Source organism: Podarcis cretensis, assembly GCF_951804945.1.
Source record: "Podarcis cretensis genome assembly, chromosome: 2".
Classification (NCBI taxonomy): Eukaryota; Metazoa; Chordata; class Lepidosauria; order Squamata; family Lacertidae; genus Podarcis; species Podarcis cretensis.
The window spans coordinates 122,966,863-122,991,997 of NC_137171.1; the positions used below are offsets into that span (position 1 = coordinate 122,966,863).

The window sequence follows — 25,135 nt, forward strand, 5'->3', positions numbered from 1 at the left end:
AATCATACGGAATAAACCCTGTAAGTTATTTGAGCTTAATAGATGTCACAAAGAGACAGGCACACAATTCATTCTGCCTACCTTGTTAAAATGTAAAGGCCAGACAATGGCTTCTGGGTTAATGGTCAGCTTTAAATGTGAGGCTGCCTGTCTCTCTACACTCCCGACTTTCACTCTGCCACGAGACCCATTGGGAAACAGCACCCAGTTCACAATATCATAGTCCGCTGCCAGGTCTCCATTCTCATCTGAATACAGTCCACCCCTGGAGGTGTTAAACAACTGGACTTTTCTTAAGAAATGGTGCAGCTGGGATGACAGAGAAAATACCAGCATTAAGAAAGTACTGAAGCCTATTGTATATTGCACTCTTTTCCCCCTCATTTATTATTATTATTAAATTAATTAATTTAACGTAATTATTACAAAATATAAGCAAAATATTGCAAATACATACATATTTCAGAAAAGCACACATATATAAAAAAGAAGAAAATAAAAAAGAAGAACAAAAAGAGAGAGGAAAGAGAGAGGAAAGAAGGAAGAATTTCTTAAGGCAGCCCTGTTCAGGGAAGTTTTTAATATGTAATGCTGTATTGTTTTTAACACTGATTGGGAGCCGCCCAGAGTGGCTGGGGAAACTCAGCCAGATGGGCGGGGTATAAATAATAAATTATTATTATTATTATTATTATTATTCCAAATTTATTCTACAAATATCTCAATATGAAAATATTGATAAAATTTCATTGACTGACTTCCATCGCTTACACTGCACTTCCTATATACATTTTAAGCAAGATTGTATCTGTTATTCCGTATTTTTCCCATACAATCTCACACAAATATTCTAAACAATATGCTTTAAAAATCTTTCATAAATCTATTCTAAACACAACCGATACTTTACATTTAATCTTTGTCTACATAAATAATCATTTAAACATTTCCATTGTTTCTGGATTATATTTTTTGGTTTTTGTCTTATCAAATCAGTCAACTTTGCTAATTCCAAGTATTTGCATAATTTATTCAGCCATTCTAATTTTCCCATTTGGGATGTCTCCATTCAAAATTCCTAATAAATATGATTCTGCTCTTTTATTATGTGATGTTTTTATTAGCTTTTTAATTTCCTCATGTATCATATTCCAGTATTTCTTAATTTCCAGACTTGGCCACCACATATGGTATAAGGTTCCAATCATTCTATTACACCTCCAACACTCTAATCTCCTATGAATTGGGACCTGTGTAACATTTGGACTCATAATGGTTGACTGCTGTTGGCTTTCCACAGTCAAATCTGAGATTCATTCTTAAGTCTTCGCCCCCCACTCTCTCCTTCAATATTTTGGAGATCAGCAGAGCCAGCTTCATCACATATAAAAACTCAGTGTGAACCCTAAGGTCATATTCTAATATCAGGTAGAGTTAAGTCATCCACTTGAATCAACACATTTGGGGCACCATTTAAGTGAAGAACAATGATTCCAGAATTAGACAGTAGGTTGCAATTTAAAAAAGAGAATACCTGCCATGGCTGCAGTCTTCCACGTCCCCAACTTTCTCCTCTACTCATCATCAGCATCTGTTTGGATCCAGATGAATATGCCAAGTTTAAGGCAAGTGCCACAGCTTGGATGCCGCTATAAGTAACGTAGCTGTCTTGAGACAGGGCCCTTTCAATCTCTTCCTCGGGAAGAATCTCCAGTTTCTCTTTCTCTGTGCATCTTGTCCAGCCTTTCATGGGCAGCACATTCTCTGGACATGAACAGTGAAATGATTTCTCCCAAAATTGTTGTATTTTGTCAGAGAATGGCTCATAGTGGTCAGATTTTGTCCATTTTCTAGTCTTCATTGTGAAGGACAAAGAACCATGGGTGTACATGAAGAAATCAATATCGTAACTCAAATTCATGTTGATGTCCGGAAAAGCTGTTGTGATCCAGACTTTACCCCCAGCTTGTAAATTTTCAAATATTTCTTGTATGTGGAATATTGGCACAAAATCATATGTCGAGTCCCCATAATAAACATATACATTGACTTGTCTCCACCTGGCAGGTAGTTCATTCATTTGGTACGCTGTCATGTGTTGTATTCTTTCTGAGAAGGCAAAACAAATTCCACTGGTAGTCATCAACGGTGTCAAGGCATTCAAGAACCTTTCTCCATTGTCATTGTCTGGAGCAAAGATTCCAATCCACGTCCATCCAAACTGCAGGAGAAGTTGAATAATCCCCTTGTACTGGATTTCTTCCTTTGGGATCATCCGGTAGACAAAAGGGAACTGAGTTTTATCATCAAGAGCAAAGCCATAACTGACCTAGTGAGGAAATAAAGAATACCAGGTATCTGTTCATAAGAAACAAAAACCTGAAAGAGCTCGACCTGTCAGCTGAGGATGAGTAATTGGTAACCATTCACTTCAACAACAGATAAAGTGGAAGTATCTTTGAGGACACCACTATGAGGGCTGAACTTCCTCCTTACCGTCACTGAGCCCAGCATAAATTGTGGTTTTAAGCCTATATATTGTCCTTCTTCAGCACACTAGGGTGTGTGTGTGTGTGTGTGTGTGTGTGTCCAGAGAGAAGGGGGAAATGTGTCTTGAATACTTAGGAGAAACATCACTTTCACGAGATGGTATTGAACATAATTCAAAAATCTGCTAAACTAAGGCATAGGCTTGTGGATGGATAATGACTTTGTGCCTGTGTTTCAAGTGGTGTTGATTATCATTCAGAATCAAGTAGGAGTATTATAAAACATGTAACTTTATTTATACAAGCTTTCTTTTAGCTCCTAACTCTCTCTGACCCTCCTGGTCTGTCTATATATACTTTTTGTGTTGAGAAACTTCCTGGTTGTGCCTGGCTGTGTCAAGGCACAGTCTGACCCCCTCTCTCCTTCTGTAATCCTCATAGAACTCTAGACCAATGGTTATGCCATTAATTTGATTCTGAATTGATTTTAGAGTGTATTTTAATTAATTGACTGTGATTTAATGTAAATTGTGCTATTTTTACAGTTGTTAGCCGCTCTGAGCCCGGCTTTGGCTGGGGTGTGCGGGGTATAAATAATTTTTAAAATATTATTGTTGTTGTTGTTGTTGTTGTTGTTGTTGTCTCTGGGCTTCTCTCTTCATCTGCTGCCCTCACCCTCTTAGTTCCACATATGTTTATGCAGGGTGGGCAAGATTTGTTTATTTAAAAATCTCTTTGGATGATCATTCTGGTTTTTATTTATTAATGTTCTTATTTTTGTGTGTGAGAAATAACTTTTTGTGACAAAAACAAAAAAATATATAATGCCATAAACATATGAGGAACATTAAGAGCATTGATTAAATCTCTATTGTGCTGTAAAATATTTGTTCTTCTTACGACCAGAATTATAGACCTCCGAGCCTACAGAAGACTTGGGTGATGCCTTCCTAGAGCAGATTACCAAAGCATTCAAAAAGGAGAGATACCGTAGTAATAGGAGACTTCAACTATGCCAATATCTGTTGGAACTCAAACTCTGCCAAGAATGTAAGGTCCAACCAGTGCTTCCATTGCCCCACTCACAATTTCCTTTCCAAGAAGGTGGAAGAAACAACAAGGGGATCATCTATCTTGGACTTGGCTCTCACTAGCAGGGAGGAACTGCTCCATGAATTGGCAAGTATTGAGAAGCTTGGGGGTTGTGGAATCATCATGTTCCTGGGTTTCATTATACAGAGGAAAGGGATATGCACTTTGGATGAGGAAGGATGGAACTACTGGGTGAAAGTCCAGAGAAGGGAGTCCAAGATGGATGGAAGCTTCTTACAGCTGAAATATTGAAGGCACAAATACAGACAATTCCATCAAGAAATAAAAGTGGCATTGAAAGAAACTATCCACTATTATGGAATCTCCAGTAGGTGGTCATCCAAGCCCATACCTGTGGGATTTTGTAAATGCCTGCCATGCTTGAAATCTGGATGGAGATGTCAGATTCAGCCCTTTCAATGACAGTCAATGCATTCTTCCTTGTTCCACAGAAATAGTTTGGAATACTCTTTTCTCCAGTAGACCGCAGGTTTAGCATGGCAGTGGAAACCAGTCTGCCATCAAAATAGCTGTCAAAGAGGTTGTATCCGAGAGTGATGTTGGGTAAGAGATTTGGCTCCTGATTGATTTCATGAATGGCAAATAAGAAGGAGAGGACATGCCAGTATCTTGTAGGGGAAGTTCTGCAAACAAGCAAGCAAACAAACAAACAAACAGTTATGACAACCTCCCATTTTTCTCTCAGTGAAAACAAGATGCCACGTTCTTTCTTTCATAATGGAAGAGTATAATGGATGTATAATGGAGTATATGCTGTTTTGCTTTATTAAAGAAGCAAGCAAGTACAAGAATTACGACATGATAATAAGGAGGCTGACATTGCAGGACATTGTGGAAGGACATGTGGATCCAGAATTGTCCTCCACAGTCACTTACGGACTCATTGTTAAAACCATGTTTATGGAAGACAATCTTACTCGGCTACGAGTGATCACCAAAGAATAATAATAATATAAAACCTTTCAAAATTAACCTTTATATCATTGCAATTTATACGTTATCCAGTTCTAATTACACTCATTACAAAATATCTCAAAAAATTAAAATAATAAAGAAAGATAGAAAATTTCTCATTACAAGTCTTCAGACAACCTTGCTAGTGATGTTAATTGCTTACAACGATCTTTCAGATATCGTATAAATTTACTCCAGTCCTTTAGAAATACTTGATTGTGCTGGTTTCAGATTTTTCCTGTCAGCTTCGCCAGTTCTGCAAAGCCCATCATCTTCATCTGCCACTCTTCTTTCATTGGTACTTCTTGTTGTTTCCATTTTTGAGATAAAAGAATTATTGCCGCAGTTGTTGCATACATAAACAGTCTTTTATCTTCCCTTGTTATCTCTTCTCCCCCTATACCCAATAGAAAGGCTACTGGTTTTTTAACAAAAGTATTTTTAAACATTTTATTTAACTCATTATATACCATTTCCCAGAAAGCCTTTACCTCTTTGCAAGTCCACCACATGTGGTAGAAGATATCTTCCCTTTCTTTACATTCCCAACACTTACTGGTTCTTGTCTTGTACATTTTAGCAAGTTTAGGTGGTGTTAAATACCAACTTAGAGCCTGTTTCTAGCTTCTGGCTCACACACCTCAACCTGGGCTTTCATCTTTTTACCTACCATCCAGTTGTTTTCTGGCATGGAACCTATGCCTTTGTTACCATAACGAGCCATACTTAGGGGGTCATTATCAAGGAACTAGAGGGACGCGATTGGTGCTGTGGGTTAAACCACAGAGCCTAGGACTTGCTGATCAGAAGGTTGACGGTTCGAATCCCCGCGACGGGTTGAGCTCCCGTTGCTCAGTCCCTGCTCCTGCCAACCTAGCAGTTCAAAAGCACATCAAGTGCAAGTAGATAAATAGGTACTGCTCCGGCGGGAAGGTAAATGGCATTTCCGTGCGCTGCTCTGGTTCGCCAGGAGCGGCTTAGTCATGCTGGCCACACGACCCGGAAACTGTACACCGGCTCCCTCAGCCAATAAAGTGAGATGAGCGCTGCAACCCCAGAGTCGGCCATGACTGCATCTAATGGTCAGAGGTCCCTTTACCTTTACCTATCAAGAAACTGGCCTGGCTGCCTAACACCTTTCCCCCCAACTCACACCACTATAGTCTGTCACCCCCTGTTAGCTGGGGTCAGTCAGAATGCAGGTGGGGCAGAATTAACTTCTTCAGCGTGTAGTTACTTACTCAAGAATCCCAATGAAAGGTGGCTGGGAGAAGGCGTAGGGTTCCAATGCAGCAAGTTTTGGAGAGATGACTCCACTCACAAGGTAGTCCCCTAACCTATAATAATTCACTGGTTCCTGTGAATACAAGGAGAGATTGAACGAGCATTTTGCCTTCTGCTTCCCCCAGACTGCCTGGTGCATTACCAGCAAGAGCAGAGATATCATTCTAGCAGCACCAGAGACAGTCACCGCCATTCAGACCAGCCATGAATTCAGATTTAAAGGCAGTGAAAGAAACTGGCATAGACCCAGCCTGCCCAAAATCTCCCCTCAGGCTTATTAATAAACAATATCTATTTTTAATTTTGAGGAGGATTTATGTTACTTTGCTATCCATGTGATAAGCTGCATCATACGACCCTTGATGGTGATGTTTAGATTACTGAGCTCTGGAGAAATCCCTGGAGTTTTGGTTTCAGGAGAAGAATAAATCACTATAATTTTCATAGTTATATGAGGAATAAAGTTTACCACTGCAATTCCTGGGTCTGTCTGTGTGGTTCATTGAGCAGGTGCAGAACTGGAGGAAAAACATGTTTGCAAGAAATCACCGACGCCGTTTCAGTGTTTGGGCCAGCGACGGGTTGTGTGACTGAACTTTGCAAACTTTTAAATGAAGAAAGACTTGCAAGAGGCAAAATTGAAATGGTCTTACTTTTAGGCTATATATGAACTGGGAAGGGGGATTCATCCCTCTCCTGCTACCCTGCCCGGCCACTATGCAGAAACACTTCTCATGTCTGTTGGGTAGCCCCATTTCACTGTCCTGCCTGACAGCATAAGACCAGCTTTTTCATGTGGGATGATGAGCATTTTGGCTGGAAGTCTGGCCAACTGAGTTCAGGCCTTACTAGCGTTTATTGTAGCTTCTTCTTCGGCAGTCACTCATAGCCAAGTAAGATTGTCTTCCATGTGTCCATAAGTGACGGCGGAGGCCTGTTCTGTAGCACTTCCAATCAAGTTCCCCAATGAAACATACAGCTTTTAGAATTAAGTAACCCAAGAAAGTCGGGACGCAGGTGGCGCTGTGGGTTAAAGCCTCAGCGCCTAGGGCTTGCCGATCGAAAGGTCGGCGGTTCGAATCCCTGCGGCGGGGTGCGCTCCCGCTGCTCGGTCCCAGCGCCTGCCAACCTAGCAGTTCGAAAGCACCTCCGGGTGCAAGTAGATAAATAGGGACCGCTTACCAGCGAGAAGGTAAACTGCTCTGGCCAGAGTAGCGATGTCACGCTGGCCACGTGACCCGGACGTGTCTCCGGACAGCGCTGGCCCCTGGCCTCTTAAGTGAGATGGGCGCACAACCCCAGAGTCTGTCAAGACTGGCCCGTACGGGCAGGGGTACCTTTACCTTTACCTTTAACCCAAGAAAGAGAAACTTGAGGAACAAAGGCAAGGCTTTTTTTATTTTTTAAAAAAAATTTATTACATTTTTCAAGAAATAGAAAGAAAGAAAACAAAAAAAATTACATAACACTGCAAACACACTTATATACATATTTTCCAAAATGAAAACTAATAAAAAGGAAAAGGGAAGGAAAAATAAAAGATATAAAGGAAAAAGACAAAAGGCAAAAGACAAAAGAAAAGAAAAAATACTTTTCATAACCTGGAATATTACCAAATTCTTGCTTCAAATACTGCAATATATAAATCTTAGTTAAAATATTATAAAAGACTTCCACCGCATTCACAACACGTCTCTTAGTTGTCTTGCTCGCTTTTGCATTTGTTCTTCAATCATTTCCCTTCCTTAGATTCTTTCATAATCAATCAAATCTTTATGTTATCTATATTCTTCACAAGGTTAATCTGTTGTTGTTTAGTCGTTTAGTCGTGTCCGACTCTTCGTGACCCCATGGACCAGAGAACGCCAGGCACTCCTGTCCTCCACTGCCCCCCGCAGCTTGGTCAGACTCATGCTGGTAACCTCGAAAACACTATCCAACCATCTCGTCCTCTGTCGCCCCCTTCTCCTTGTGCCCTCCATCTTTCCCAACATCAGGGTCTTCTCCAGGGAGTCTTCTCTTCTCATGAGGTGGCCAAAGTACTGGAGCCTCAGCTTCACAATCTGTCCTTCCAGTGAGCACTCAGGGCTGATTTCCTTCAGAATGGAGAGGTTTGATCTTCTTGCAGTCCATGGGACTCTCAAGAGTCTCCTCCAGCACCATAATTCAAAAGCATCAATTCTTCGGCGATCAGCCTTCTTTATGGTCCAGCTCTCACTTCCATACATCACTACTGGGAAAACCATAGCTTTAACTATACGGACCTTTGTTGGCAAGGTGATGTCTCTACTTCTCAAGATGCTGTCTAGGCCTGTCATTGCCCTTCTCCCAAGAAGCAGGCGTCTTTTAATTTCGTGGCTGCTGTCACCATCTGCAGTGATCATGGAGCCCAAGAAAGTAAAATCTCTCACTGCCTCCATTTCTTCCCCTTCCATTTGCCAGGAGATGATGGGACCAGTAGCCATGATCTTCGTTTTTTTGATGTTGAGCTTCAGACCATATTTTGCACTCTCCTCTTTCACCCTCAATAAAAGGTTCTTTAATTCCTCCTCACTTTCTGCCATCAAGGTTGTGTCATCTGCATATCTGAGGTTGTTGATATTTCTTCCGGCAATCTTAATTCCGGCTAGGGATTCATCCAGCCCAGCCTTTCGCATGATTAATTCTGCATATAAGTTAAATAAGCAGGGAGACAAAATGCAGCCTTTTGAACCAGTCAGTTGTTCCATATCCAGTTCTAACTGTAGCTTCTTGTCCCACATAGAGATTTCTCAGGAGACAGATGAGGTGATCAGGCACTCCCATTTCTTTAAGAACTTGCCATAGTTTGCCATGGTCAACACAGTCAAAGGCTTTTGCATAGTCAATGAAGCAGAAGTAGATGTGTTTCTGGAACTCTCTAGCTTTCTCCATAATCCAGCGCATGTTTGCAATTTGGTCTCTGGTTCCTCTGCCTCTTCTAAATCCAGCTTGCACTTCTGGGAGTTCTCGGTCCACATACTGCTTGAGCCTTACTTGTAGAATTTTAAGCATAACCTTGCTAGCGTGAGAAATTAGTGCAATTGTGCGATAGTTGGAGCATTCTTTGGCACTGCCCTTCTTTGGGATTGGGATGTAGACTGATCTTCTCCAATCTTCTGGCCACTGCTGAGTTTTCCAAACTTGCTGGCATATTGAGTGTAGCACCTTAACAGCATCATCTTTTAAAATTTTAAATAGTTCAGCTGGAATACCATCACTTCCACTGGCCTTGTTATTTGCAGTGCTTTCTAAGGCCCATTTGACTTCACTCTCCAGGATGTCTGGCTCAAGGTCAGCAACCACACTACCTGGGGTATATGAGACATCCGTTTCTTTCTGGTATAATTCCTCTGTGTATTCTTGCCACCTCTTCTTGATGTCTTCTGCTTCTGTTAGGTCCTTTCCACTTTTGTCCTTTATTATGGAAATCTTTGTACGAAATGTTCCTTTCATATCTCCAATTTTCTTGAACAGATCTCTGGTTCTTCCCATTCTATTGCTTTCCTCTATTTCTTTGCATCGCTTGTTTAAGAAGGTCTTCTTGTCTCTCCTTGCTATTCTTTGGAAATCTGCATTCAATTTCCTGTATGTTTCACGATCTCCCTTGCATTTTGCTTGCCTTCTCTCCCCCGCTATTTGTAAGGCCTCATTGGACAGCCACTTTGCTTTCTTGCATTTCCTTTTCATTGGGATGGTTTTCGTTGCTGCCTCCTGTATAATGTTACGAGCCTCCATCCATAGTTCTTCAGGCACTCTGTCCACCAAATCTAAATCCTTAAACCTGTTCCTCACTTCCACTGTGTATTCATAAGGGATTTGACTTAGATTGTATCTTACCGGCCCAGTGGTTTTTCCTACTTTCTTCAGTTTAAGCTTGAATTTTGCTATAAGAAGCTGATGATCTGAGCCACAGTCAGCTCCAGGTCTTGTTTTTGCTGACTGTATAGAGCTTCTCCATCTTTGGCTGCAGAGAATATAATCAATCTGATTTCGATGCTGCCCATTTGGTGATGTCCATGTGTAGAGTCGTCTCTTGTGTTGTTGGAAAAGCGTGTTTGTGATGACCAGCTTGTTCTCTTGACAGAACTCTATTAGCCTTTGCCCTGCTTCGTTTTGATCTCCAAGGCCAAACTTGCCAGTTGTTCCTTTTATCTCTTGACTCCCTACTTTAGCATTCCAATCCCCTATAATGAGAAGAACATCCTTCTTTGGTGTCACTTCTATAAGGTGTTGTAAGTCTTCATAGAATTGGTCAATTTCAGTTTCTTCAGCACCAGTAGTTGGTGCATAAACTTGGATTACTGTGATGTTAAAAGGTCTGCCTTGGATTCGTATCGAGATCATTCTATCATTTTTGAGATTGCATCCCAGTACAGCTTTTGCCACTCTTTTGTTGACTATGAGGGCCACTCCATTTCTTTTACGGGTTTCTTGCCCACAGTAGTAGATATGATGGTCATCCGAACTGAATTCACCCATTCCCGTCCATTTTAGTTCACTGATGCCCAGGATGTCAATATTTATTCTTGCCATCTCATTTTTGACCACCTCCAACTTACCCATGTTCATGGTTCTTACATTCCAGGTTCCTATGCAATATTTTTCTTTACAGCATTGGACTTTCCTTTCGCTTCCAGGCATATCCGCAACTGAGCGTCCTTTCGGCTTTGGCCCAGCCGCTTCATCAGCTCTGGATCTACTTGTACTTGCCCTCCGCTCTTCCCCAGTAGCATGTTGGACGCCTTCCGACCTGAGGGGCTCATCTTCCAGCGTCATAACTTTTATATGCCTGTTGTCTTTGTCCATGGAGTTTTCTTGGCAGGGATACTGGAGTGGCTTGCCGGTTCCTCCTCCAGGTGGATCACGTTTGGTCAAAACTCTCCACTATGACCCGTTCATCTTGGGTGCCCTGCTCGGCATAGTTCATAGCTTCTCTGAGTTCTTCAAGCCCCTTCGCCACGGCAAGGCAGTGATCCATGAAGGGGAAGGTTAATCTAGAAACAACCAAACTTTCGTATTTGAGCCCTGCTTGTATAAATAATCATTTAAACATTTCCATTGTTTCTGAATTAATTTTTTTGACTTATGCCTTATTAAATCCATCAATTTTACTAACTCCAGGTACTCACAAAGTTTACTTAACCATTTCCCCTTTGTTGGAATATAATTTCCTTTCCAATGACTGGCTACCAACATTCTCACTACCGTTGTTGTGTACAGAAATATGCTGATTTTGTCTTTGGGAATATCCTTATTCAAAATTCTTAATAAATATGCTTTCTGCCCTTTAGATATACGATACTTTTATCAATTTTTTAATCTCATAAATCATATCCCAAATTTTTTAATCCTCTGGGCATGTCTACCACATATGGTATAGGTTGCAAAGCCAAGGCTTGTACCAACTCACAAACTGTGTCTAAAAGGGGAAATTATCATGTATGAAGGAGGACGATGATTTCCTTCAACTGTTTCCTTTTCAAATCCCTTCCTCCACTATTTCTGTCCAGTTTCTCCCTCTTCTGTGAAGGAAAACCATGCATCTTTCTTGTGAGCTGGTTGACCTCACCCCATTCCTTTAATCAATGGCAGAGGCCCACATCCTGAGGGAGCAGCTAGCCAATACATCAGTCGAGAGTGGGGGGGGGGGAATCCCCTCCCTGCCCCAAACTTGGAGGTCCAAGCGTGTCAGAGAACAAAGGAGATGAGTGGGGTGGGGAGGGACTTCCCATTGGCGTGCTTCTTGCTATGGAAGTGAGGAGGAGTCAGAGTAAGCAACTGTTATCCTTACAGAGGGTTGCCTGTTTGTGCTTGCAACACAATGCTGTAATAAAAGGAATATAAATCTACCAAATGCTCGTTAATTCTTATCGGTGAGCTACCAGAAGGGAGAGGGGAACTCCTGTACTTGACAACAGACCTCATTTCTGACCTCTTCCAACTGGATTCTCTTTATTTATTCCTCACCTCACCCCTACTTTTCTGGCTATATCCATCCTCCCTCACCTTTAATTTATCCCGTGTTGCGTTCCAAAAGCAAGGAAGGATTGGACCCACATGAGCAAGACTCTGGGAGGAGTGCCAATAATAATCTCTCCACCCCTTGGCCCAGGTCGTTTTATTCACAAAAGAACTTTTTACACAGTGTTCGTAAGAAACAATCATATTTCCTCTGAACATTTCAAAAAACACACACATGGGACAAAGTCAGATCAGAAGATATCCTTTTAACTACAAAGAAACTATTTCATACTTGAGCATGCCTACGTGGTTAAGCTAAATAAACAAGAACCAAGGGGGAATGCATTTAGTAACCCCGGAGGTCATAAACCCATAGGAAAGAAAGACGCATTTACCATCTCTGTGTAAACTCTGTTCCTGGCCCTTAAGATCTATCTAAAGATTAACAAAACTAACAATAGCTACATCAAAGCTACCTTCTATCTTTATGGCTCAGGATGCCTGGTGAACAACTGGCCTGTGTTTAGAATGCTTATACAGTGGTGCCTCGCAAGACGAAAAGAATCCATTCCGCGAGTCTCTTCGTCTAGCGGTTTTTTCGTCTTGCGAAGCAAGCCCATTGACGGCTTAGCGCTATTAGCGCTATTAGCGGCTTTTAGCGGCTTTTAGCGGCTTATCGGCTTAGCGGATAAGCAGATAAGCGGCTTAGCAGCTTAGAAAAAGGGGGGGAGGGGAAAAAACCCGCAGGAACTCGCAAGACATTTTCGTCTTGCGAAGCAAGCCCATAGGAAATTCGTTTTGTGAAGCACCTCCAAAACGGAAAACCCTTTCATCTAGTGAGTTTTCCGTCTTGTGAGGCATTCGTCTTGCGGGGCACCACTGTATGTGCCTGTCAGGTGTAGAGAAAGAAAATGGCAGAGGTGCAGAGGCTTGTGGGATTCGATCAGAAATGATTGTCAGTGACTCAAACCCAGTCAAGCAATGCTTTCATTGCGACACAATGGCTTGTTCCATTTTTCATAATTCCTCATAGCAATCCCACCTGACCCCCACAATCCTGGTCCTTTTGAGTCTTCTACCACGTTGCTGGTGACAGCAGTCACGAAATTAAAAGACGCCTGCTCCTTGGGAGAAAGGCAATGGCAAACCTAGACATCATCTTAAAAAGCAGAGACATCACCTTGCCAACAAAGGTCCGTATAGTTAAAGCCATGGTTTTCCCAGTAGTGATGTATGGAAGTGAGAGCTGGACCATAAAGAAGGCTGATCGCCGAAGAATGGATGCTTTTGAATTATGGTGCTGGAGGAGACTCTTGAGAGTCCCATGAACGGCAAGAAGATCAAACACATCCATTCTTAAGGAAATCAGCCCTGAGTGGTCACTGGAAGGACAGATCATGAAGCTGAGGCTCCAATACTTTGGCCACCTCATGAGAAGAGAAGACTCACTGGAAAAGACCCTGATGTTGGGAAAGATGGAGGGCACAAGGAGAAGGGGACGACAGAGGACGAGATGGTTGGACAGTGTTCTCGAAGCCACAAATATGAGTCTGACCAAACTGCGGGAGGCAGTGGAAGACAGGAGTGCCTGGCGTGCTCTGGTCCATGGGGTCAAAAAGAGTCGAATACGACTAAACGACTAAACAACAACAACAACCACGTTGCTGCCAGCAGTCTGCAATGTGAGCCCTTCTCTCTGATCCTAATGCCTCCTCCTCACTCACAGTTGCAGAGGTAAATTGGGCCCTGGCGTTACCATGGAGGCTACCTAAGCTAGAGCTGCAAGCTCATCATTATGACATTATGACATAATGTATGACATAATTATGACATCATTATGACATAATGTATGGTGTCACAAGCAGGATAAGCTCTGCTCATGTTCTCAGAAATAAAAGCTGCCACTATTCTTGCTGGCAGAGATCTTGCGCTGCTAGTGAGTGCCTCGGAGGCATCCTTACTCGCAGGAAATCATCATTAGATTTGCATGCTATGAAAAGGTTCCTCAGGAGAACTGCTCTGTCAGTCAGCCACTAAAACTACAGGAGGCTAACAGGAAAGAAAGAAAACGAAGGAGCACAGCAGACCACAGATTATATATCCATTGAAGGACTCGTGGTCAATTTGGCATCTCTGCACCCCCAGGTTGTATTTTGAACTTGGCAGAAAATGCAAAGAGCAAATCTGCACCCCATTTGAAACTTGAGATAAGGGTCATGATTCCTGACTGGCTCTCTCCTCTCCTATTTCTGTCCTGTAGATCCTCTCCTGTGCCTGTCTGACTTGACCAGTTTGCCTGCCTTTTCACTATTATTAACTGTAATGCTACTGGATTATAAGGCAGGCAACAGGGTAGGGTTATGTGGGACTAAGTCGTTAGGGGACAGTTAATGAGACTAGTTTGTGATGAATGTTAATGTCCAGTTTTACTGTTTCTGTCAGCATCGCCCTTGAGCCAGTGTCACCAACTGGACTCATGCACTTCAACCCCGACTGGGCTAGGCGAGCTGGGTAGCACTTCCAGAGACCACCAGGTCAAAGTGCTGTGGACTCACAGCTTAGAGTTGTGAGCACCGGATTCACTTCCACAATACAGTCGTTGCACAGCAGAGTATAGCAGAGTCTGGCAGTGTATAAACAACTCGGAGAGCAGCTCTGTAGAATATCTTCTTTTATTCTATAACTACAGCTATAATACAAAACTATAAGGTAAAGGTAAAGGTACCCCTGCCCGTACGGGCCAGTCTTGCCAGACTCTGGGGTTGTGCGCCCATCTCACTTAAGAGGCCAGGGGCCAGCGCTGTCCGGAGACACTTCCGGGTCACGTGGCCAGCGTGACAAAGCTGCATCTGGCGAGCCAGAGCCACACACGGAAATGCCGTTTACCTTCCCGCTGGTAAGAGGTCCCTATTTATCTACTTGCACCCGGAGGTGCTTTCGAACTGCTAGGTTGGCAGGCGCTGGGACCGAGCAGCGGGAGCGCACCCCGCCGCAGGGATTCGAACCGCCGACCTTTCGATCGGCAAGTCCTAGGTGCTGAGGCTTTAACCCACAGCGCCACCTGCGTCCCTAATACAAAACTATATACAGAGCTAAATAGGTCTAAGCATAAATGAATGCTGCACTGAGTGTCTGCAGCTGCTCTTAGCAGCAACCTTATCTCTACACACGATCTCTAACACTCAGTCTCTCTCTCTCTCCGACACACTGACTGACTGACTGTCTTGGTGCTGGAGCTGAATAAGTAGAAAGCAAAACACTGCTCCTCCTCTCTGGAGAATCAGCAGACTCGTCAGGAGATTCTTGGATATGGGAGGGGTGAAATCTCCTCAGTTTCCCTGTCACGACTCCCAGGCTCACTGCCTGGAGAAATCAGAGACACAGAGAACTTCTGCTAGCTCTTTTATTTAAATCAACAGGATACACACAGAGACTATGGATTATGCTCTCTTCAGTCTTGAGACATTGCTCAGAGTGCCCACTCCACCACTCTTGTGGCACTTCCTAGCTTCCAAAACCCTCCTTACTGCCTACGGTGGCCAGCAATGGGATATTTCTGTCTCTGTTTAGTCTTCTGCTCTAAGATATGAAGGATTCGCCTGTTCTGTGGAGAAGGAGGAGGTTCCACCAGGCTTTCAAGTGATGTAGTGTCCACTGTCTGAGTACTGTTTCTCTGACTTCTGAGTCCTGTCTCTGTTCAGAACTAGAGCATCTGCTGGCTTGCTGGCTGGTTCCTCATCCCCCATTATTTTTCAGCTCTTTGTTTCTTCTTCTGGGGTGTGTCCTGTTCGCTATCACCGCCACCAATCTGGGTCTAGTGTACCCCCATTTTCCTCCTGCTTGGACACCTCTTGAGGTGGAAGTCTCCACCACTACTCCTCATCTGCCCAGTCCCAGACACCCCTGAAATTCCCACAGAAACATGCAGAACTTTCTCCTCTGGCATTTAAGTCAATCCAGTTCAGTCAACTGTGGGCCAAAGTCCTCCAGCTCCACTTCCCTCAGGATTTTCCCTCCAAAATGTATCCTCAGAGCATGGGCATCCTACTTCTGGACTGGTTCTTTCTCCTCTCAGCTGCTCTCCATTAGGCTTATCTCACCTATTTGTTATTATTGGGGCTACCTTTGAAGGTGACTCGGAAACTACAACTAATCCAGAATGCGGCAGCTAGACTGGTGACTGGGGGTGGCCGCCGAGACCATATAACACCGGTCTTGAAAGAACTACATTGGCTCCCAGTATGTTTCCGAGCACAATTCAAAGTGTTGGTGCTGACCTTTAAAGCCCTAAACGGCCTTGGTCCAGTATACCTGAAGGAGCGTCTCCACCCCCATCATTCTGCCCGGACGCTGAGGTCCAGCGCCGAGGGCCTTCTGGTGGTTCCCTCATTGCGAGAAGCAAAGCTACAGGGAACCAGGCAGAGGGCCTTCTCGGTAGTGGCGCCCACCCTGTGGAACGCCCTTCCAGCAGATGTCAAAGCGATAAACAACTACCTGACATTCAGAAGACATCTTAAGGCAGCCCTGTTCAGGGAAGTTTTTAACATGTGATTTTACTGTATTTTTGGTTTTTATGGAAGCCGCCCAGAGTGGCTGGGAAGGCCCAGCCAGATGGGCGGGATATAAATAATAAATTATTATTATTATTATTATTATTATTATTATTATTATTATTATTTTATTTAAAATATTTCTCACCCTCCATTTCCAGCGCCCGAGTCTTCAAAGAAAGAACTCTGCACTAACAAAACAGTAGAAGAAGGAAAGGCCATGTCCCCTGCAGAAGGTACTTTAACTGCAGGAATGTAGAAATGGAGCCCTCAGAAAAATGAAATGAAGATGCTTCCTCCCCAGTAACTAGTCCAGGCAGAAGGCATGAGAGGGATCCGGAGAGGGGAGAGAAAGTATTTAGAAATGTCAGTTGGCCTCCCTTGTCTTGGCACAGAAGACCAAGATAAATTTGCACAGGACCTAGAAAGTGGGGATAATTTTCTTAGGAACACAGGAAGCTGCCTTGTATTGTTGAACCATTAGTTCTAGCTCTATTGTGTCTATACAGGTGGACAGGGGTTCTTTTCAGCCAGGGGACATTCGCCCAGCCCAACCTGGAGATGCCAAGGATTGCACCTGGACCAACTGTTCAACCACTGAGCTACAGCCCTTCCCTGTTGGAAGGGATTGTTGAGAATTCCATTCCTCCCGTGCCGCAGTTGTGTGGGATTGTTACATGTCACATGTCTGTTTACATTCCAGCACTGATTATTGGAGTCTTGTGAGCGGAAATTGAGATACGCTGTTCTGTTTTGTATTGCTATTGCTTTTACAGTTCTTTCTCCAAGGAAGAAAGACACAGAGAGAAGTCATGTTTTTCTTTGTTCTGTTACGTTTGATTGAATTTGCAATAAATTAGGCTTAGATGTTACTCCTCAAGGCTAAGCTTCTGTTTGAACTCTGCTTGTCATGTGCTTATGTCCTTGGATATAGGCCACATTAGCGTGACAGGACACCGGAGTGATGAATCCTGGGTGATGCTGTGTTGGGGGGGGGAGGCACCGGTCTCGGCTTTATCACCCAACAGGGATATCAGTATCATCTCCTGAGCTATGACATCTTTTTGGTTTATGTTTCAATTCTTTCCTCCATGCAGAAGTTCAGAGAATCCCTAGAATTACTTAACACCAGATGGAGACACCTTCCAAGAAAAAGTAAGATCAGTACCAATTCACAAACTATATCTGGTGGAGAAGAAGGGTGCATTCAGTAGCATTACACATAGTATTATCCTTAAAAGCTGTAACTCCTCCTTCCTAAATATATTACGAATTAGATGCCTCATTTAATTTTCATTGTGAGATGCTCCTTTGTATTCAGATCAGGTCTCAGCACAATAATGTAGCACTTGGGAAGGAAGATGCAGCCCAGAAGCCCAGCACTGGAGGCCAAAATGGAGAAGACCTGCACAGCCACCATGTACTTCCCCTTGGTGCTCAGGTAGGTGGGCACAAAGGACACCCAAACACTGCAGAAGACCAACATGCTGAAGGTGATCAGCTTGGCTTCATTGAAGGCCCCAGGCAGCTTCCTGGCTAGGAAAGCCACAGTGAAGCAGATGGCAGCCAGGAAGCCCATGTAGCCGAGGGCACCGTAAAACATGGCAACAAACCCTTCATTGCATTGCAGGATGATCTCTCCAGGCTGGGAGTGCATGTCAGAGTCTGGGAATGGGGGAGAGATTCCCAGCCAGATGGTGCAGAGCAGAACTTGGACACTGGAACAGGAAATGATAATGGAGTTGGCCAGACTCTTCCCCAGCCACCTTCTCACCCTGTTCCCTGGCTTTGTGGCCAGGAAGGCCAGCACCACTGTTATGGTTTTTGCTAACACAGATGAAACAGCAACTGAGAAGATGATGCTGAAGGCTGTTTGTCGGAGAAGGCAGGTCACTTTCCTTGGGCGGCCGATGAAAAGGAAGGAGGACAAAAAGGAAAGGAAGAGAGATACAAGAAGTATGTAGGAGAGGTCTCGGTTATTGGCTTTGACTATGGAAGTTTCCATGTATTTAATAAAGATGACAAAAACAAAACCCGTGGTTAAGGAGAGGAATAGGGCAAAGGCCGCCAATGTGATCCCCAAGGATTCTTCATAGGCAAGAAAGGTGATAACCTTGGGGACACATTGATTTCGGTGCTCGTTTGGGTGCTGATCTTCTGGACATGTGGTGCAATAGTCTGCATCTGAAAGCAAGAGGAGACCATTCAGTAGTCCTAACAGGAAGCTCAGAACAGTAATATTATGTATTCTGTTACATTCCATAATATATATGTTTCAACACGATAGCTTATACTCCAGAATATTCATCTGTCCCAATCATATATAAAGTAGGGTGGGAATGAAATCAGCAGCATCCATAAGACCATCTCTGTGCTTTCTGTCCTGAAGTTATTTCTTTCATCTCACATTATTCAGTTCATCGAGAAACAAGTTATCACACTTTCTTTCTGCAGGACCTATGTCAGGAGTCCAGGTTCCCAGCTTGATAACAAAGTAAGCATAGGTACTTAAAAAGCAGGATTTATTGCAAAAACAAACAGATAGCTCCGGACAGCTCTAACGAAGCCACCGACATTACCATTCAAGATGACCCTTCTGAAGACTCCTTCCCATGTCTACAGAATATATTGAACCGTCGCCCCTTACATCTCTTGTTTTGCTTCCTGTCTAGCAGCCCTCCCATTCGCCACAGACTTGGACTTATTGGATCAGCTCCAGCCTCTTCCTTTTCCAACAAACTATCTCTGTGTCTGTTCATGCCTGTTTGAGCTTCCTTAGAGCTTTGGCTGTTTTCCAGCCTGCTCTCAGTCATTCCCTTGGCAACCGGCATTCCAGTGTCCGAAGGAGGCGCACTGGGCACTGGCCGCTGTTCAGCCTGCATCAGATCTAACCCTCTCTGTTCTGCAGCCGGCTGTAAAGTTCCACTAGGAGCTGGCTCATTCCTGACAACCTATTTGAGATGGCTGGAAATGCCTGAGAACAACAATCACACACTCTTTCTAGGCATTGTGATTCAGACTTCCCATTTTGGGCAAAAGATACTGATCCAATTGTGACAGTCGCCTGCACTGAAGATGGGTACTGGGTAACATGACCAAAGGAGAGAGCTAGAATTAACTCTTTGTGGTAGTGCTTATGATTAAGCAGCAGCAAAATATAGTACTTCTGTGAACACTGTCCAGTGTCCACTCATTCCCTACCCAAAGTTCAACATATGAGGAAGCACCTCTTAAATAAAACTGATTTGTTTACACTCGATCATGTTTTTTTTATTTAACATAATTGTTACAAAATATAAGCAAACACTGCAAGTACATACACACATATACACTTCAAATAAGCACATATACATGAAAAAAGGAACAAAAGAGAAAAAGAAGAAAAGAAAAAAGAAAAAATAAAGAGAAAAGAAGAAGTAGAAAAGTTGGAAGAATTTCTTCCAAATTTATTCTACAAATATCTCAATATGAAAATAATAATAAAATTTCATTGATTGACTTCCATCGCTTACACTGCACTTCCTATCTGTTATTTCATATTTTCCCCATACAATCTCAATCATGGTTTAAAGCACGATGGTTTCACAACTGAGGAACAAAACTTAGGACTCGCCCAGAATTAATTTTGTTCCACATTTCTACGTGCAAAATGATCCATGTTTTCCCCCATCCCTGTGCTTTCCATGAGGAAACCTGCAATTTAGCATTGAATCAGAGCAAATGACAATCGCTGACTGGGAAAGTGTGGACATGTGCCTAAGAAAGCATGGGGCAAGAAAGTAAATCTAGACGAGCCCTGAGTCACCCACCTTCCTGAGTGGAGATTGTCCCTGCAGCGCACGGATCGCAAACATAACAGCAAACTGGTTGTCCTTCTTGAACCAACTTGGCATATCCAGGGCGACAGCTTTCGGTACACCTGGCGCGAGGCACAGTCTGCCAATTAAGTGAAGGAGCATCAAGGGGAAAGGGGTAGAGATGTGAAAGTGAGTCATAAGGTGTAGAAGGACCCTACTCCCTCCATTGCAGGTAAATACTGTTAGAATTCCTGCTCCATGATTGCAGTCACAGGATTTTTGTCTTTCACATGACGGTATGTTTTGACTCCACAGAGCGGGAAGTGACGGAAACAGGATGTTTGTGTTACTGTGGTCTGTGAAGTGGGACTATTGTCCTTTATTCTATTGTCCTTTGTTCTTTTCCTCTTTGCTGTCTGATGCTAGAGAGAGAGGGAGCCATGTTGCAGTGCTCTGTGTGTGTTTTGTTACGATATGGATGCAATGCAGCTGCAAAGTGCTAGCTTGAAAAGTAAACATGATGGGAATGTTAGGACTGTCTGTGGGAAACAGAGGGACAGTCAACTCACAGTGCGAAGCACCGGAATTAGCTCAGAGTGTAATACGAGCTCTTCCGTTTGTTCCTGTCCCGGAAGTACAGGAAGTGTTTGTCTCTACACTGCTGGAGTTTGAAGAGAGCAGTCATGTTTTTTGTAACGCTGCAAAGACAGAAATAAAGGCATGTAAATATGTTTCTGTCTATCTCTTTCCCCTGCCAGGGGGCAGGGAAGAGGGGGTGTGTTCTTCTCACATTTGAGAAGAATCGCCTATCGAGACCTTGCCTGCGCCTGCTGGGGAATGCAACCAGGGAGGTCAACAGGGAATCAAGCCGGGTGCCTAGGATTGTTGCCAGTTTCTCCTGATATGGGCTTGAATTCCCGACAAAATGCTGAGTTGCTGAGTACTGTCACGCATGATGCACAAACACTGCAGATCCCTAAGTGTGCCAATGTCTGTTGGCATTGGTCGCTGTGATATTTGGGCTGAAGAAAGCTTTTGAAGCTCCTGAACGATTGACCAGGAGGGAGGGAACATGCCAGTCGAGCATGTGTCTCTGCCAGGGTCCTACTCGAGTGTAGGCTGACAACTACTGTTGATGCACAAGTTTCTAGTTTGAAGCAACTCTGGTGTATATAATTTTGATGCTCCAACAATGGCAGAGCAGAGGAAAGATCACAGGCTTGATGATAAACTAGGACAGGAAAGAGCTGTTAAGAAAAGGGAATCTGCAAAGTTTTTCTTGGCACTGGGTGAATGGCACAGAACCAGAGGGTGATTGGTGACATTATGCAGATGAATGTCAGGATGTCAGTCAGATCATGGAAACTTTCCATTAAAGATGTTAAACAAGGACGGTTGGATGGATGGACTGATATGTGTTATCATATTATTGTTGTTATATAAAGGTAAAGGTAAAGGACGCTTGGATGGTTAAGTCCAGTCAAAGGCATTGTGGTGCTCATCTCGCTTTCAGGCCAAGGGAGCCAGCGTTTGTCCTCAGACATTTTTCTGAATCATGTGGCCAGCATGACTAAACCACTTCTGGAGCAACAGGACACTGCGCCGAGTGCCAGAGTGCACGGAAACACCATTTACCTTCCCGCTGCAGTGGTACCTATTTATCTACTTGCACTGGCATGCTTTCAAACTGCTAGGTTGGCAGGAACTGGGACGGAGCAACGGGAGCTCACCCCATTGCGGGGATTCGAACCGCCAACCTTCTGATCGGCAAGTCCAACGCCACCCGCGTTGTTATACAGTGGTGCCCCGCAAGATGAACGTCTCGCAAGACGGAAAACCTGCTAGACGAAAGGGTTTTCCGTTTTGGAGGCACTTCGCAAAACGACTTTCCCTATGGGCTTGCTTCTCAAGACGAAAATGTCTTGCGAGTTCCTGCGGGTTCCCTCCCCCTTTCCTAAGCCGTTAAGCCGCTTATCAGCTGATCCGCTGATAAGCCGCTTAACAGCTGATCGCTAAAAGCCGCTAAACCGCTAATAGCGCTAATCCGCTAAGATGTCAATGGGCTTGCTTCGCAAGATGAAAAAACCGCTATACGAAGAGACTCACGGAACAGATTAATTTCGTCTTGCGAGGCACCACTGTATATTCCAGCACCACCACCCTCAAAGTGATTTTCCAATTCAAATTAATTTTCTGTTTATGCTGAGAATTGGGGAGGGAGGCCTTTGAAATCAGCCCTAGATTAGACTGCAAATGAATTGTGTAGGAATAATTTCCTGTATAATAGAGAGTAAATTACTGTATTTTTCGCACCATAGGGCACACCGGACGATAGGGCGCACCTAGTTTTGGGAGGCGGAAAACAAGAAAAAAATATTCTGAACCCCAGAAGCCAGAACAGCAAGAGGGATGAAGGCTCCCCCTGCCCAAAGAGGCTGCGCAGGGCTAAAGCAGAAGCCAGGACAGACGCGTCGCTGAAGGAGCACTGCGCCTTCTCTCTCTCTCTGCCCAGCGCCCCTCCTTCAGAGGAGAGGTGCTGCGCAGAGAGGGAGAAGGGGCATCGCCCTTCAGCGAACCTGGAGAAGGAACAGAAGGAGACCCTTCTGCCGCCCCAAGCCTCGCGCGCCCGGCCGGACCTCCCGCCGGGCGCGCAAGGCTTGCAGACACTCGCCCAAGTACGGGGAGCCCTCCGGAGGGCTCCCTGTGCTTTGGGCAACAGGCTGCCGCCCCAAGCCTCGCGCGCCTGGCGGGACCTACCGCCAGGCGTGCAAGGCTTGCAGACACTCGCCCAAGTATGGGGAGCCCTCCGGAGGGCTCCCTGTGCTTCGGGCAACAGGCTGCTGCCCCAAACCTCGCGCGCCCGGCGGGAGCTCCTGCCGGGCGCGCAAGGCTTGTGGACACTCGCTGGGGCTGCAGGCTGCTGCCCGCAAGCTTCGTGAGCTCGCGGGAACTCCCGCCGGGCTTGCAAGGCTTGCGGATAGCTTCCTGAAGCCTGGAGAGCGAGAGGGGTCGGTGCGCACCGATGCCTCTCGCTCTCCAGGCTTCAGCGAAAGCCTGCGTTCGCACCATAGGACGCACACACATTTCCCCTTCATTTTTGGAGGGGAAAAAGTGCGTCCTATGGAGCGAAAAATACGGTATTTGAGTTTAACAAATGTCATAGGGTAATAAAGCACACATAAATCTTTCCCCCTACCTCTTTAAACTGCAAGGGCCACACGATGGCTTCTGTGTTAATGGTGAGCTTTAAATGGGAGGCTGCCTGTCTCTCTACGCTCCCGACTTTCACTCTGCCTTGAGACTTGTTGAGAAACAGCACCCAGTTCACAATGTCATAGTCTGCTGCCAGCTCCCCATTCTCATCTGAATAGAGTCCACCCCTGGAGGTGTTAAACAACTGGATGTTTCCTAAGAAAGGGTGAAGCTGGACTGACAGGAGAAAAAGAAGAATTAATAATACCCGGAAGCTTATGAAGAATTAATAATACCTGGAAGCTTATGAATTAGGACCATAGAATCAAAGAATCATAGAATTGTAAGCTTGGAAGTGACCCTAAGGGTCATTTAGCCCAACCCCCTGCACTACAGTAATCTCAGCTAAAGCATCCATGAGAAATGGGCATCCAACCTCTGCTTAAAAACCTCCAAGGAACCTGAGTCCACAACCTTCTGGGGGAGACCACTCCACTGCCAAACAGCTCTTACAGTTAGAAAGGTTTTGCTTGATGTTTCATTGGAATCTCCTTTCTTGTAGCTCGAAGCCACGGGTTCAAGTCCTACCCCACAGGAGAAAACAAGCCAGCTCCCTATTCCATGATGGGACAGCCCTTGAGATACTTGAAACTCGCTCTCATATCTCCTCTCAGTCTCCTCTTTCCCAGGCTAAACAGACCCAGCTCCATCCATCGCTCCTCATAAGGCACAGTTTCCAAACCATTGGTCATCTCGGTTGTCCTCATCTTGGGTCAGTGCACTTCTGGACTCCTAGGAATCAATTGCTGTTGGCTTTCCACAGTCGTACATTATTAAGTCCTCCCTTTTCTCCTGCCCGACTTTGTAAACGAGCAGAGCTAGGATCATTACACTGTGCACCCTTAGGAGAATTTCCATATTTTTGGCTCTATAAGGCGCACCAGACCACAAGACGCACATAGTTTTTGGAGGAGGAAAACAAGAAAAAAAATATTCTGAATCTCAGAAGCCAGAACAGCAAGAGGGATCGCTGCGCAGTGAAAGCAGCAATCCCTCTTGCTGTTCTGGCTTCTGGGATAGCTGCGCAGCCTGCATTCACTCCATAAGACGCACACACATTCCCCCTTACTTTTTAGTAGGGAAAAAGTGAGTCTTATAGAGCAAAAAATACAGTATGCAAGCAGAGCCATAACTTACAGTTAGACAAAGTGAGGTGGGCCATTTGAAGCAAAATATTTGGGGCACAGCACTCTTATTGATCCACTGGATCTTTCAGAATACTGTGAAGTTGCTGTGCCCCCAATCTTTTGCCTCAAGTGGTCCTCTCTTCCTTTGTCTGCTGCCTCTGCCTACTCTGTAAGAGCATAAGATCAGAAGAACCTTGGTCCCTCTTGTACCTGTAGGTGTTCCTTTGGGTAAGCTGGATCTGTTTGTGCTGCTGCTGTTGGTGACCATTCTTTTTGACTGAGCCCAACTCAGTCCCTCTGTCTCTCCTTCCACCTTGGATTCAGCTGGCCCTGAAAATTGGCAGCCCACTTCCTCAGTTACCAAAGATGGAATAGTGACTGATTCCCATGATTCTCCCCTTCTGTGACATGGGGGTTGGGACCTCTCATAATTCACTGCTTGGGCCTTCCTAATTACTTACTTTCCTTTTTTTCCACCTTTGTTCTGATGTTCCTCTAATCTTGATTTCATCCTCTGATCTGCCCTTGAACCATCTCATAATAAACATAATTTTATACTTGCTTAGAATGAATTGAATTTGCCATTT

The 25,135-nt window shown here is 44.4% G+C and overlaps 2 protein-coding genes across 2 annotated transcripts in view; both read right to left on the reverse strand.

Annotated features, from left to right (window-relative positions):
- Nucleotides 1-24,896, reverse strand: part of LOC307210975 (vomeronasal type-2 receptor 1-like) — a gene marked incomplete at its 3' end in the record, with an annotated part of 51,742 nt that extends 26,846 nt beyond the window's left edge. Inside the window, exons 1-7 of the mRNA XM_079967174.1 lie at nucleotides 24,759-24,896; nucleotides 23,366-23,593; nucleotides 20,182-20,308; nucleotides 5,798-5,913; nucleotides 3,934-4,225; nucleotides 1,535-2,329; nucleotides 82-309 (exon numbers count right to left, since the gene is read on the reverse strand). Coding sequence (XP_079823300.1) covers nucleotides 82-309; nucleotides 1,535-2,329; nucleotides 3,934-4,225; nucleotides 5,798-5,913; nucleotides 20,182-20,265 — 1,515 coding nt within the window. The 5' untranslated portion in view covers nucleotides 20,266-20,308; nucleotides 23,366-23,593; nucleotides 24,759-24,896. The remainder of the gene's footprint in view (nucleotides 1-81; nucleotides 310-1,534; nucleotides 2,330-3,933; nucleotides 4,226-5,797; nucleotides 5,914-20,181; nucleotides 20,309-23,365; nucleotides 23,594-24,758) is intronic.
- LOC307209844 (vomeronasal type-2 receptor 26-like) lies at nucleotides 16,496-19,254 on the reverse strand (the record flags this gene model as incomplete). Its single annotated transcript, XM_079965208.1, has 2 exons — nucleotides 16,496-18,556; nucleotides 19,020-19,254. The coding sequence occupies 2 exons, from the start codon at nucleotides 19,252-19,254 to the stop codon at nucleotides 17,655-17,657; spliced, it is 1,137 nt and encodes a 378-aa protein (XP_079821334.1). The 3' UTR covers nucleotides 16,496-17,654.
- Nucleotides 24,897-25,135: the final 239 nt, after the last annotated feature.